Consider the following 13,138-nt stretch of genomic DNA (forward strand, 5'->3'; position numbering starts at 1 on the left):
AGGAAGCCAGCACAAGAGCTGAGTCCTTCCTAAGTGGAGACAGGAATACCAGATAGTCAATATGATCTGTCGGAAGATGCTGCAAGAGGTGTAGCTCTCTCTCGGGAGTTCACTTCAAAAGAGAAGCAAAGACGTTCTTCAGATGACAGGATCTCCGTATCTCCTTACACTGAGCCAGACCTGTTCTCGGGTTTCCGGAGTTCCTTAGAAAGTAGGAGACGTGGCCTGTCCCACTTAGTACATAATGGCCAGGTCTATGGAAAAACTCACAAGATTCTTCACTTGGCCTCGGCTCTAATAAGAGCGTTAATAATCTATTACCTTATCGTTCCTTTTAGAAAGGGATTCTAGCAACACCTTCCAGCTGAGAAATGAAAAAGGATTTCTAGCCCTGACCATGGTTATTCTGTGAAAGCCTGAGGTGCAAGTAGCCCATTCCTTCTGTGGCAGAAAAGGAGACAGGGAGGCAAGGAGATAAGTACATTGTGCAGGGGCTTGCAGCAGGGTAGCAGAGGCAGGGGTGGGCACTGCTGTGGCCTTGGCTTTCAACTTCCCAGGTTATGTGCTCTATTGGCTGATGCTCAGAGCCCAGACTATAGAGGGCCAAACTACTTTCTGAGAGAGCTCAACTACAGGAAAAGCTGGTGTGTGTGTGTGTGTGTGTGTGTGTGTGTGTGCGCGCGCGTGCGCGCGCGCACGCACGCACGCAACTGAAGGAATACGAGACGGGTACCTGTAAGAGGGCATGGTGCATCGTCACCTCCAGTTCGGCTAAAACATGGGCAGCGTCCTCACCGTCCTCTTGGACCTCCAGGTCCTCCTCGGGGATGGTCTCCCAGTTGCCCTGGTGAGCAACCAGCGTGTGCACTAGTTCGTACTGGCCCGGGAGTGCCAGGCTGACCCGAGTCTGAGTCCCATAGGTGAAGCGGAGGCGCCGAAGCTTACAGTTCTCCTCGCTGCCCAGCCTGGCGGGAAGCACCCGCACACCCAGCAGCAGGTTCAACAGCTGACACTTGACATTACAGTCCTGGCCGAGGATCAAGATGCAGGGCAGGCAGTCCACAATCTGCTGGAGGTACTTCTCTTCCTTAGCTGGAAAGGCAATGCAGCTCAGCTGGCCTGGTTGGGGAGGAGGAGGGTGAGAAGGAGAGTACAGAGAGACAGTGAGGAGGGGTAGACAGAGACTCGCACAGAGACCCAGTCAGGACGGCCGGGCCCTAGGGAAGAAGTATCTCAGAAGCCCTTGGTTGGACAAGACATCAGGAAAACATCTCAATCAGAACAGGCTCCTCAAATATCAAACAGAAGTCCCCTCCGTGGTTTGTCCCCAGAGCAGGTGTCTCTACCTAGAAAGGTGGCAGTGACCCGATCCCTTCCCCTTCCTTTTACATCCAGTGGAGGGTCAAGGAGTATACAAGGACTCAACCACAATCACAAGATCACTGACATGACAGAGCCAGAAAGGATTACACTAATCAGGATGGGAACCCAAGGAGAAACTGTACCTGAACATGTGAAAATGAAAACCTTTGTGACAGAAGACCGAACACTTGAACGTAAGGCCCTTTTAAATGTCTCCACCATCTGCAGTGTTAGCTTATCTTCCTCATTTATGACATACTTTATAACTAAATGTGTGAGCTAATCTTTACATATACATATATCGAAATACAATGTTATTCAAGTTTGCCGAAGCTCCAGAATCTTTTCCAGTTCATCTCTCTGATGGCGGGTGACAGCATCCCAGCTGCCAAGTCATCTGTTCTCTTAAAACTTCGGGTGCTCAGTTAAGATCAATATCGCCTGGCCAAATCACATTCCTTCGGTTTATGGATGGCGAGACTTCGGTTTATGTTCCTAAAGTATGAGAGACCTCTGTCTGGGAAAAGGAACCAGAAATTCATCAACCTGAAACACTCAGATTCTGAATGCAATCATTCCCGACTCGGGTGCCGGTGCCTGCTCCTGCCTAGGATTCAGGCAGCCCCTGCATTTGTTCAGAAAGGCCCGGACCCTGGGTTCTTAGGCTGTAAGAAGGCTGATCTCTGGGCAGCCACACACACCTTCACTGAAATGTTGTATGGTACCAGCTGAAAGGGATTCGCTTCAGTCATCTCACCATGAGCTGTTGAACCATCCAAGAGCTGTTTACTTTGTTCATGTAAGGGAGGTCTAATTTGTTTAAGAAGCACTTCTACTTCGGAATGTACCTGTCCCATTACAAATCCTCAAACCTCCTTCTCTTCCGCAAATGGCACCACCAAAAGGTTTCAAGAAGTCTGCTTTTACCCAGACCCCTCTGTGCATCTCATTAGGCCCCTCCTTTCATGCCTGTCTCTAAGACCAGCACCTGCTGGACTGACTGTAAGTCCAGCCTGCACGTGTACATCAGCAACATGGGACTCCGAGACAGGGAAATCTACTCTCCTGGGAAAGAGCTGGGTTGCTTTGAGAAAGAAAGTAGTGACAGAGTGCCTAATTGTGTGCAAGGTATTTACCAAGCACAAGAGTAACATACCAGCAAGGGGTCTAGTCTTTTTGATCCACAATCTAAAAGCAAGGGGAAGGGGTGCCTGGCTGGCTCAGTCGGTAGAGCATGTGACTCTTGATCTTGGGGTTGTGAGTCTGAGCCCCATGCTGGTGTAGAGATCACCTAAAAATGGAAAGGAAAGGAAAGGAAAGGAAAGGAAAGGAAAGGAAAGGAAAGGAAAGGAGAAAGGGGAGAGGAAAGAGGGGAAAGGGGAGAAGAGAGGACAGAAGGGGAAAGGAAGGAGAGGAGGGACTTTCTTATTCTTCTAGCTGCATCTCTCTGCTTTCCCCTTCTTTTCCCCGCTTTTCTTTTCTCTTCGCGGGAGAGGAGAGGAGGGGAAGGGAGGGGAGAAGAGGAGGAGAGGAGGGGGAGAGGAAGGGAGAGGAGGGAGAGGAAGGGACTTTTTCTTTACCTTTCTCGTCTTTAGGGGCCTTGGTCAATTGTTTGTGTGACCACCTAGCAAGTAGCAATGGGCTAGTCCTGAGTCCCTTCCTATCTTGTTTTATCTAAACAACACTTATCATGGTCAATTCTAGTTATCTGTTTATAGTGATCATAAGCAGGAAGGGCCATATTCTTCTCTGTATCCTCAACACCCAGCACAGTGACTGACTCCTCGTTAAGTACTCTGGCTTATGCACTTGCTTGCTCGGTGTAAGAATCTATTTATTGTGGGAGAATTATCTTCAGAAAGCTGTAAGCAGCTCCAGCAAGTACTCAGAAAAGTCTAGTAGCATGGTGAATAGTTTAGGGGCAACTGTTATTCCTAAAAACCTTCATGTCAACATGGAGACTGGACCTGGACAACAGAATAAGGCCGACCCGTTCACCTCACAGAATTTAGCTCCAGTGGTGTCCGTCTGAGCCGTGAGAAGGATAGATTCGCCAGCTAGAGTCCCTCTCACCCACACTTTCTATCCCTTCCTCTTTCCCCAGTGCTGCTCGGATTCATAGATAGGTGTCCAGGTGAAAGTCCACACCGACAACCTTTGTAACTCCTACAACAAAAGTTGACACATAATAAAAAAAATAAACCTAAATGAGCGTGGAGAGTGGATAAAACCAACCAAATGGCTGAACTAAAACCAACTCATCACTTTTCAGGACCAGAGGGAGAGATCACAAAACCTCTGAGACAAAGGGCCAACTATAGGAGAGCCAGTAAAACATGCTCCATCAGCCAAAACCACAGGAGACACACCCCGTTAATCATCTGACCCAAATTATCACCCTCCTCCCCAATCTCTGTAGTGACACAAACAGCCACCAGAAACAAACCAGCTAGGGTCAAACCACCATAGACCATTGCAGTGGGAGAGGGGGCTGGTGCTGAGCCCAGTTCTAATATGTGTTTCCAGGCACTCTGCTGGGATTCTCCGTGCAACTAGTGGACTGAAGAAAAATCTTCCATGTGGGTCTCGCCATCTGTTTTTCAACGCGTCACTATTCAAGCCCTTTGCTTCTGCTACTACTCTTTAGCTTTTTCATTGATCGCTGACACAGGTGTACCACATTTGAACAAGGGCACGGACAGAAACAAAGTCAACCCTAGATCATTTCACTCCCCGCCTCTCTCGGCAAAGGGCTCCGGAGGGAGGAGTGTATCCCAGGCTCCGCCGCTCACTAGCTCGGTGACTTTGGCAATTCACTTGAGTTTCCTCGGCCTTGGATATCTCATCTGTGAACTCAAAGAGCTGCATGACATCATCTCCAACATCCTTTCCAGCTCCAAAAATTCCAGGGCGCCATCAGGTTTTCACGGGTCAAAGAAGACCCACTGAGGGGGATGGGTGGTTGGTCTGGTTGTTTTTATCTGTGAATTGAATCAGGCAAGCTCTCCCTGGACTAAGATAACTGCAGATCAAAAAGTTGACTAAACTAGCCAGGGGTTCCGAGGATCTATGGAGAGTGCATTTTTAGCAGCGAAGGAAGGAGGAAGAAAACCGGCTTCAGAGCGGGAGCAGCTGTCTCACTGACACTTAAAGGACTTCTGAGTTAATCGGGTTCTCTTTTGTAATTAATATAACAGCATCTGCATATGGGGCTGCCAGAAGGGACCAGCAGGACTTCTCAGCGGGAGCACATTAACCCTGCCAAGGCTAGCTGCAGGCAAATTCGAATCAAATTGTCTTAAGTGCAAGCCAAGGCTCTTACTTCTTCTCTCGGTGCCTCTTAAATACAGATCGTCTTGGTTAGGGTTCCTTCTAAACAAAGGTTTCCACCTGGAAGGAGGACGAGGAGAGGACCTACAGCAGCAACCCATTTGGTTTATTTGTTTGCGACAGTGAATGGGGAGCAAAATAGACCACCCCAAAATATGCCTCTCTGGCATTTATTTTAAGCCGGCTATTTAAAAATAAACAGCAGACACAGGTGAAGCTCTCTGAAAACTGAGTACAAGTTACCCTTTTGTAAGAAACATTTACATTTACAGCCATTGGAGGGAAATCTCCATTCGCAAGGGCGGCTCCCTCTCTGTACCAGGAAGACAGAGATGAGTCTACATCTCTAGAAACTCTTATCTTAATGCAGAACAAACGTTTACCCCGTTCACAGTGCTTCTCTCGGTGACCTCCCAGAACGGCCTCCCTGCCCCCAACGTCTTTGTAGCTGGAGATGATGTTTAGGGTGGTGGCGTGGGCCTTTTTGGAGAGTTTTTCCTTGCTCCCTCCCACGTACATGGGAGGTATACACGTTATACACGGTATACACGGGAGGTATACACGTTTAAGGTGTTTGTTCTTCTCCTGTTTATGTGTCTTTTTATCTCAGGGGTGTCTCGGCCAAGAACCCACGAGAGCAGAGGAAAAATTACTTTCCTCCCCCACAGTAACACTTACTAAGCCCTTTCTAAGTACATCTCTTTATTTACTTCATCATGTTTAACGCCCACAATTCTACCAGACAAGGACCATTATTATCCCCATTGATAGATGAGGAACCAGTAGCGTAAAAAACAAAACAAAACAGAGCCCACGTTTCTCCATTTATCTAAGCAGACAAGAGATGGTACACAGGACGGTCCAGGAGCTGGACCTAGGTCTCAGGGGGTCAGCTCAACACCTGGTAACAGACAGTGACCGTGACGGATGGTGGAATATGCCATCCCCAAATGTGCCACTTTGACATAAGGGTGTTTTGAGCCCAAGGCATTTGACACACGGCACTATAAGAAGGGCGCTCTGACCTCCCCTTTTTCTTCCTGAAAGCAGGAGATAAAACCCCCATCTGGAGGATGAACTCGCTATACCAGAAGGAAAGCAATGTTCTTATCACCAGAGGCCTGGAGTCAAGGCCAAGAAAAATCAGTACAAATAAGCCTTGTTAGCCTAACCCTTATCTACCACTAACTGCTCTAGCCCGAGCTCCTCTGCCTTGTCACGTTTTCATAATTTACTTCTTTTTGTCCAATTCAGTCTATATATGCTCAGCTCTGTTTCTTTGGCCCTTCAGCTCTTGTGGGGACTCTCATGTACATGTAAAATGTAATAAAATGTGTGCGTTTTTCTCTTGTGTACCCATCAAACATCGGTTTAATTCCTAGGCCTGGCTGAAGACTCCAGAAAGAGGAGAAATTTTTCCTCCCCCACACCCATTACATTTTTCCCAATTTGGGGCCAAACACAATTTGGTGATTGCAGGACCCCGATTTAAAGAGGACTGACAGAGTCTCTCTGAAAACTGCCCCAAATCGGGAGGAATAAATAAAGCCCGTGGGGGAAAAACAACAGTAACAACGCAGTATTACCACTAGCTGGTACACGCTTTTAAAGAGAGTTGTTATTCTTCCGGAGGTCTCTAGAGCCCCTTTTCTAAAAGAAAAGGTAGGTGCTTTTCAGAAAAATTTGTCATGCTCCTCTTATCCGTTTGGATTATTATCCTTTATGTTTCAGTTTTGGACTATGATAAAAAGGGAGAACTGGAGGGAAGAAATGCTAATGATCTTTTTACGTCTCTAGTGACCCATTAGGATAGACACTTTATTTGAATTGTTTTTGGGGTAATGGCAAGGGATCTAGGTCATTACTCGCTCCTTGCCTGTCTTCCATTCCCATCACTAATATACACTCAAGAGGTTAACGAAAGCCAGGGAAAGGGGCAGTCCATGGCCAAGGTAGGGAAGGCACTACATGGAGGAGGCGAAATGGACTCTACCTTCACCTTATATTATTGCAACTCACAATTGCAATAATATAATCGCCACCAAGGTTGCAATTGGCGGGGTTGGCGGGGCTTTAGAGTGCATTCAGGTCTCAATAGTTATTACTGCAATCCTTGCTCCTGGTACCCAAGGATCTCCCTCCGCTGGGTAAAGTGTTTTTACCTCACTTTCAGCATCGAACTTATAGTCCTCTCCAAAAGTGAATGACATACACGGGATTTTATGGGAGGATTTAATAACCTGCTAAGGCAATCAGCGGATCCAAATCTGCATTTCCACAAACAAGCAGTGAGGCGTTTTTATTTCTTAGGAACTGCGAGTGCCAATAGCAAAGGACAAATCCTAAGTTGAGAAATGAATGTTACACAGTTTTCCACTACCATAAATTCTAGTACAAGCGCCAAGGTATTGGGCTACAAAAATTCCAGGAGCGGAGAGAAAGAATTCTGTCATGACACATTCATTTATCATTCCCAAACAAGCTCTGACCTTCAGCTCAATTTAAAGGATTCTGAATTAAAGAGGAGACATTAGGAACACAGGAGAATTTAAGGAAAACATACGCCTAGGTAGTCTGGTCTCAGAATCTTCAAGACCAAACGGTGCAAGTACATTGAGGCTGGAGAAAATGGTTTTTGGAGATTAGAGATTGAAATGCTCTCGAGGAGCCAAAGCTCTTGTTGAAAGCTGAAAAGTCAGGCTGGCAGAAACGTCAGTAAGTTATCCTACCTAGAGACCACGTTGAGGTCTCTCTGACAAGATTTTTTCTTTTTTTTTTTTTTTTTTGCATGTTTGTTTATTTTTGAGTACATGACCAGGGGAGGGGCAGAGAGAGGTGGAGACAGCATCCAAAGCAGGCTCCAGGCTCCAACCTGTCAGCAGAGAGCCGGATGTGGGTCTTGAGCTCATGAGCCATGAGATCATGACCTGAGCCAAAGTCGGACAGTTAACTGACTGAGCCACCCAGGTGTCACTCTAACCATTTTTAAGAAGTAGATTGTCCTGGCACCTGGGAAGAGGGAGATGGCATCCCCCCAGAAGCTTATATTCCCTGGGAGCTGTGAAATGAAGAGCCCACACTTAGCAGCCTGCTGACAAGTTTCCCTCTGGGCAAAACTGCTCCTGAGGCTGTCACCCTGCGGAGGGAAGGGACAGGCAGCAGGCAGCTAAAGCTGTAATTTATGGGATACAGAGATGGAAGCAGTTCCTCCAAGGAGGCCAACCCCAAGCTTCACAGAGGGCTTAGCTTCTGTCATTTGGGAGCCAGCCTCCCACACCTAGTAATCATCAAGAATGAGTCCATGGTGGGAATGAGTCAAAAGGACACAGGAACCAACTCAAAGGGAAGGGGGGAGGGGGGGCAAGAGGGGGGAAGGGGGTGGGGTTCACTGACCAAATCAGGGTCAATTAGGCACAAAAAATCTCTTAAATGATATGAGATCATAATCTATTGAAAAAAAATTCCCAAGTCCAAGTCCACACTGATATAAACAGCTAAGCAAAAAAAGAAAAGGAAAACTCTCCCTTACTACAAGAATACCAACTACAAAATACAGAAGGGATGATGGCCAGAAGGGATGATGACTGTGAAAACCACACACACACACACACACACACACACACACACGCACACCAGCACCGAGGCAGGAGGGAGCTGTCAGTGCATGCTGAGGTCCGGTGGAGGGAGGTGTTTTCAGAAACAAGATTCTCAGCGAAATCTTAGAACACCTCCCTCCCGCAAAAGACTAACCAACTACAAAGGGGAAAGAAAAATGGAGACTTTAAGGTGGAAAGACCCAGAGGACACCAACGTGACCAGTGACCAAGCTTAACATCTCCAGATATGGGGGGCTGACATCAGGTACCCCTGACGCAATGCACATTCCATCGTTTCCACGCCCCGTCCTGCTAAAAGCTCAGGACCAGAGTCTAGTCACGAGGACAAAACAGATCCTGGTTGAGGGTCATCCTATAGAATATAAAACCTACTCTTTAAACCTGTCGAAGACATAAATGCCAAGGAAAGGTCGAGGAACTGTCCCACGTTGAGGGAGTCTCAAGGGACATGACAACTAATGCAACGCGTGTTCCCGGATAGGATCCTGAATCAGAAACAAAAAGCGCGGTTCTTGGGACAGTTGGCAAACCGCGGGTGAGGTCTGAGCGCTGGATGGTAGCACTGAGTCAGTTAACTTCCTGACTTGAGGAGTTACACGCTAAGCACGTCCTTGGCTGGGAGAATGGCACACTGGAGTGTCAGAGGAGAGAAAACAACCTGTCTACAGTTTGCTTTCAAAAGGTTCAGACAAAGAGTAGATACAATAGAGAAAGAGAGTGAGGGAGAAAGAGAACATGAGCAAACACAAAAGCAATACTTTAACAACTGGGGAATCTGCACAAAGTGGGTACAAGAAGCTCTTTGTACTGTTCCGGCAACATTTATGTAAATTTAAAATTATTTCAAGGTAATTTTGTTTAAATGGGCCAGAAGGATACCTAGCGAACTGTATCCAGCTCTGGATCTCACAGGAAGGAGATGGAGAGACAGAATTTTACCAGAAAAACAACAACAACAACAACAACCACCCAATAGGCAACACACACACACACACACACACACACAAATACAGTAATAACAGAATTGAAGCAGTAACGGTTTTTTCACTATCCCTTACTTTTGCCCTGAGTCAGGGGAGTTCAAGGCATTAATCTAAGTAAGCTGTGCAGGATCAGATTTAGAACCGAAATCCTCAAGACTAAGCAGTACCGACAAAGACGCTCCAGGATAGGACACACCTCTGAAAGTTACGGGTAACCATCCAGTTCACTGAACAAGAGCCGCACAAAGAGGCATGACCTTGCACTGCCTGCAGGGGTCCCTTCTGATTGCTCGGCAGTTGGGACCACCTCTCCACCTCTTCTGGAGTACAGGTGTCCTTCTTCCATAACCACTTGTGTCCCACAGTTACAAACTCTCTTCCAAGTTGGAGCGACAGAACCACTCCATTTCTGCCCACGGAACAAGAGGCAGCCGAGCAGGCCAGTTTCTCAATCAGGAGAGACTGAGATCCCCCAGTGGGGTGTTGTATGCTGAAAGAATAAGAATGTCTTCTCTCCTCCTGGCCAGTCTCCCTCCCCACACATTCCTCCTCACCCCTGCATATCTCCAAAATATTAAAAGTTAAGGCTAGGGTATGCTGTACAGAATATTCTTTAAAAAAATCAACTCCATATTGGTTCAGATACTGTCCCTCTAATTTAAATGAAGAGTGAACTTTTATTCAAATTAGTCTTGAATCTAGCTGCATTTATGACAGGGCCTTAGTCTTTGCTCTGGAAAGTTTGGCTTGATTTAAAAAAAAAAAAAAAAAAAAAAAAAACCCTGGGAAATGTAATTCTCTCCCCATATATAGAATGGAAAGAGTAAAAAACACTAAGCTATAAAATATGTCCAGCATAAATAAGGCACTAAAGTTCTTAATCTGATGAAGCTGAAGTTGGACTGTTTTGTTCTTTTTCTTTACATTTGAATAAAGAAAAGGGATAAAAGCACCTTTAAAAAAGAAGTGAGGGGCACCTGGGTGGCTCAGTCAGTTGAGCGTCCAACTTTGGCTCGGGTCATGATCTCATGGTTCGTGAGTTCCAGCCCTGCATCCGGCTCTGTGCTGTCAGAGCCAGCTTTGGATCCTCTATCCCCCTCCTCGCTCTGTGCCCCTCCCCAGCTTGCGCTCTCTCTCTCAAAAACTAAGTAAAACATTAAAAAATAAAAAGAGGTGGGGCACCTGGGTGGCTCATTCAGTTAAGCGTCCGACTTCAGCTCAGGTCATGATCTCACAGTTCGTGAGTTCGAGCCCCGCATCAGGCTGTGTGCTGACAGCTCAGAGCCTGGAGCCTGCTTCGGATTCTGTGTCTCCCCCTCTCTCTGCCCCTCCCCTGCTCATGTTCTGTCTCTCTCTCTCTCAAAAATAAATTTAAAAATTGGGATGAGCACCGGGTGTCGTATGGAAACCAATCTGACAATAAATTTCATAAATTAAAATAAACAAATAAATCAAAAAATAAATAAATAAAAAGTAATAAATAAAACAAGTGTGTTTTGTGTGTGTGTGTGTGTTTAATCAAAGGCTTTTACGGGTACATAACCTATCATCATTCCTCAGGACAGCTTTGAGGCAGGACTAGTTAGACAAGTGAAAAGCGAAACAATCCTCAAGTCCTATTTCCCATCTTCCTGCCCAGCGAACACCACCCCAGGGAACGGAAGCACGTTACAAAGCCCAACTCCAAAGAGCGTTGTGGTCTAAAGCTTCCCACAGCGCATGGCACAAGGCCGGGGAGTCCGTCCAAACCATTCACGCCACCTGCTAAAGAGGACACAAAAAGGCACCACACGTGATGGGCACTTCAGCCAGGGGCCCACAGGCCATACTAATGAGTCCCCATGCTCTGACCAACTTTCCTTCAGAGAGTCTGGGTTTGGACTTGGGAGTACCATCTAGAAGGGGACTTTCCCAGAGAGGCTGACTGATGGCTCTAAGCAAGGGGCACATATCTCCACCGCTGCTACATCGATTCTCCTTTTGGCAAAGAATTAAATCAATTTTCAAGCATCGGGTGGCCTATACTTAGACTAGAAACCCTTCAGGGGACTCCGGTCAGACCTCTGAGAGAATCCAGAAAGAAAAACTGCATCTTGCACACAGACTCACCCTCTGTACCCTTGCTAGGAATAACACCATCAGACTCCCTGGACCACAGAAGAAGCAGAAGCCTTCATCCTTAGAGATGAACTATTTTCCTATGAGACGTTAAGGAGCAAATTCCCCTTAGGTCTTGACACATGTGGAGAGAACCTCATGTACCCACGTACCTCGTATTCTTCACGCTGGCTTCCCTCTGAGGAAGTCTGAGGAGAGATATGAAGGCAAAAGACGCTCTAACGATAACTTTCGCCAATGCACTGTTTTTTGTTGTTGTTGTTGTTTTAAGTAGGCTTCATGCCCAGCGCAGAGCCTAATGCGGAGCTTGAACTCATGACCCTGAGATCAAGACCTGAGCTGAGATCAAAAGTCAGACGCTCAGCCGACTGAGCCACCCAGGCGCCCCAATGCATTCTGCTTTTGAGCCACACAAACAACACAATTATAATTCCTCCATCAAAGGCAGGTCGGGGCTAATTATCCTGAACTCTGTCAGAATTAGCAAAGCATCTCAACTCCTTTTTCTGTCAATGTCGTTTAATCTTACAACTTCCCATACGCCTTAGCCCAAGCCCTCACAGACAGCTAATAGTTAAGTAGGTAACCAATTTGTAGAAAATCCTCTGGAGGGAATGCGAGGAAACACTAATCCTTCCTTGCATAACGTCAGCTTGAAACAGCATCAATTAGTGGGTCTGTGGTTCACCATTGTGTGTCCTGTGCCCAGTACTGAGTCAGGCGTTAATAAAGATTTGTTGAGTGAATGAATATTGAGGATCTACTTCCCTTATCATGGTGAAGCTCTGGCGTACTGGGACTGTATGCAACTCATCTTTGGGGCATGAAAATCATTTGAGTATCAGCACAGAATGCAACCTAGCCTCATCAGTCATGTCTCAAACGCATCATTGTTCTTTTCTAGGGGCCCAGCTAGTAAAATGTGGGCAAATCTACAAAAATCCCTGTCTTTCATGGGGGGTAGGGAGGGGGTGGGAAATGCCCCTTCTGAAGTGGAAAAAGCAGCATTCCAATATCTACCATCCGGGGAAAGAATTTAACAGGTATTTATTTGCCTGTTATATATAAAGCATCATGGCGGGATTTGCAGGGGGTACAAACATGAATAAAACACAGTCTTTACCCCCCAATCTAGTGAACGGGATAAAACAAAGATACCTGAAGCAATCCCAGAAGCAAACAGAACATTTTCTGTATGTCCAGAGCCTACAGGAATTGAGCGACAGGTACAAGGGGAAATTCATATTCCCCTTTACTTCGACAACATCTGTTTTGAGGTTTTATTTTCAAAAGATTGTTTTTGAGAAGTACATTTAATGCAGGAAGTGAGACAGAGAATAAAAGCATTAAGAAAGAGGAGGTGCTGGGAAAGCAGACAGAGCAAAACAAAATTTAAAGACCAGAATGGATTTTTCTTTAAATCCATGCTTTCTTTAAAAACCACTTGCAAAGGGGCGCCTGGGTGGTTCAGTCGGTTAAGCGTCCGACTTCAGCTCAGGTCACGATCTCGCAGTCCGTGAGTTCGAGCCCCGAGTCGGGCTCTGGGCTGATGGCTCAGAGCCTGGAGCCTGCTTCTGATTCTGTGTCTCCCTCTCTCTCTGCCCCTCCCCCGTTCATGCTCTGTCTCACTCTGTCTCAAAAATAAATAAAAATGTTTAAAAAAATTAAAAAAAAAAAAAAAAACACTTGCAGGGCGCTTGGGTGGCTCAGTCAGTTGGGCGTCCGACT

At 46.5% G+C, this 13,138-nt stretch overlaps 1 protein-coding gene across 3 annotated transcripts in view; it reads right to left on the reverse strand.

The window, feature by feature from the left end:
- Nucleotides 1-13,138, reverse strand: part of DSTYK (dual serine/threonine and tyrosine protein kinase) — a 49,862-nt gene that overhangs the window by 30,272 nt on the left and 6,452 nt on the right. For all 3 annotated transcript variants that reach the window (XM_030301935.1, XM_030301938.1, XM_030301939.1), the window contains exon 2: nucleotides 734-1,119. In XM_030301935.1, the coding sequence (XP_030157795.1) occupies nucleotides 734-1,119 (386 nt within the window). The remainder of the gene's footprint in view (nucleotides 1-733; nucleotides 1,120-13,138) is intronic.

The sequence above is a fragment of the Lynx canadensis genome, chromosome F1 (genome assembly GCF_007474595.2).
Source record: "Lynx canadensis isolate LIC74 chromosome F1, mLynCan4.pri.v2, whole genome shotgun sequence".
Lineage (NCBI taxonomy): Eukaryota > Metazoa > Chordata > Mammalia > Carnivora > Felidae > Lynx > Lynx canadensis.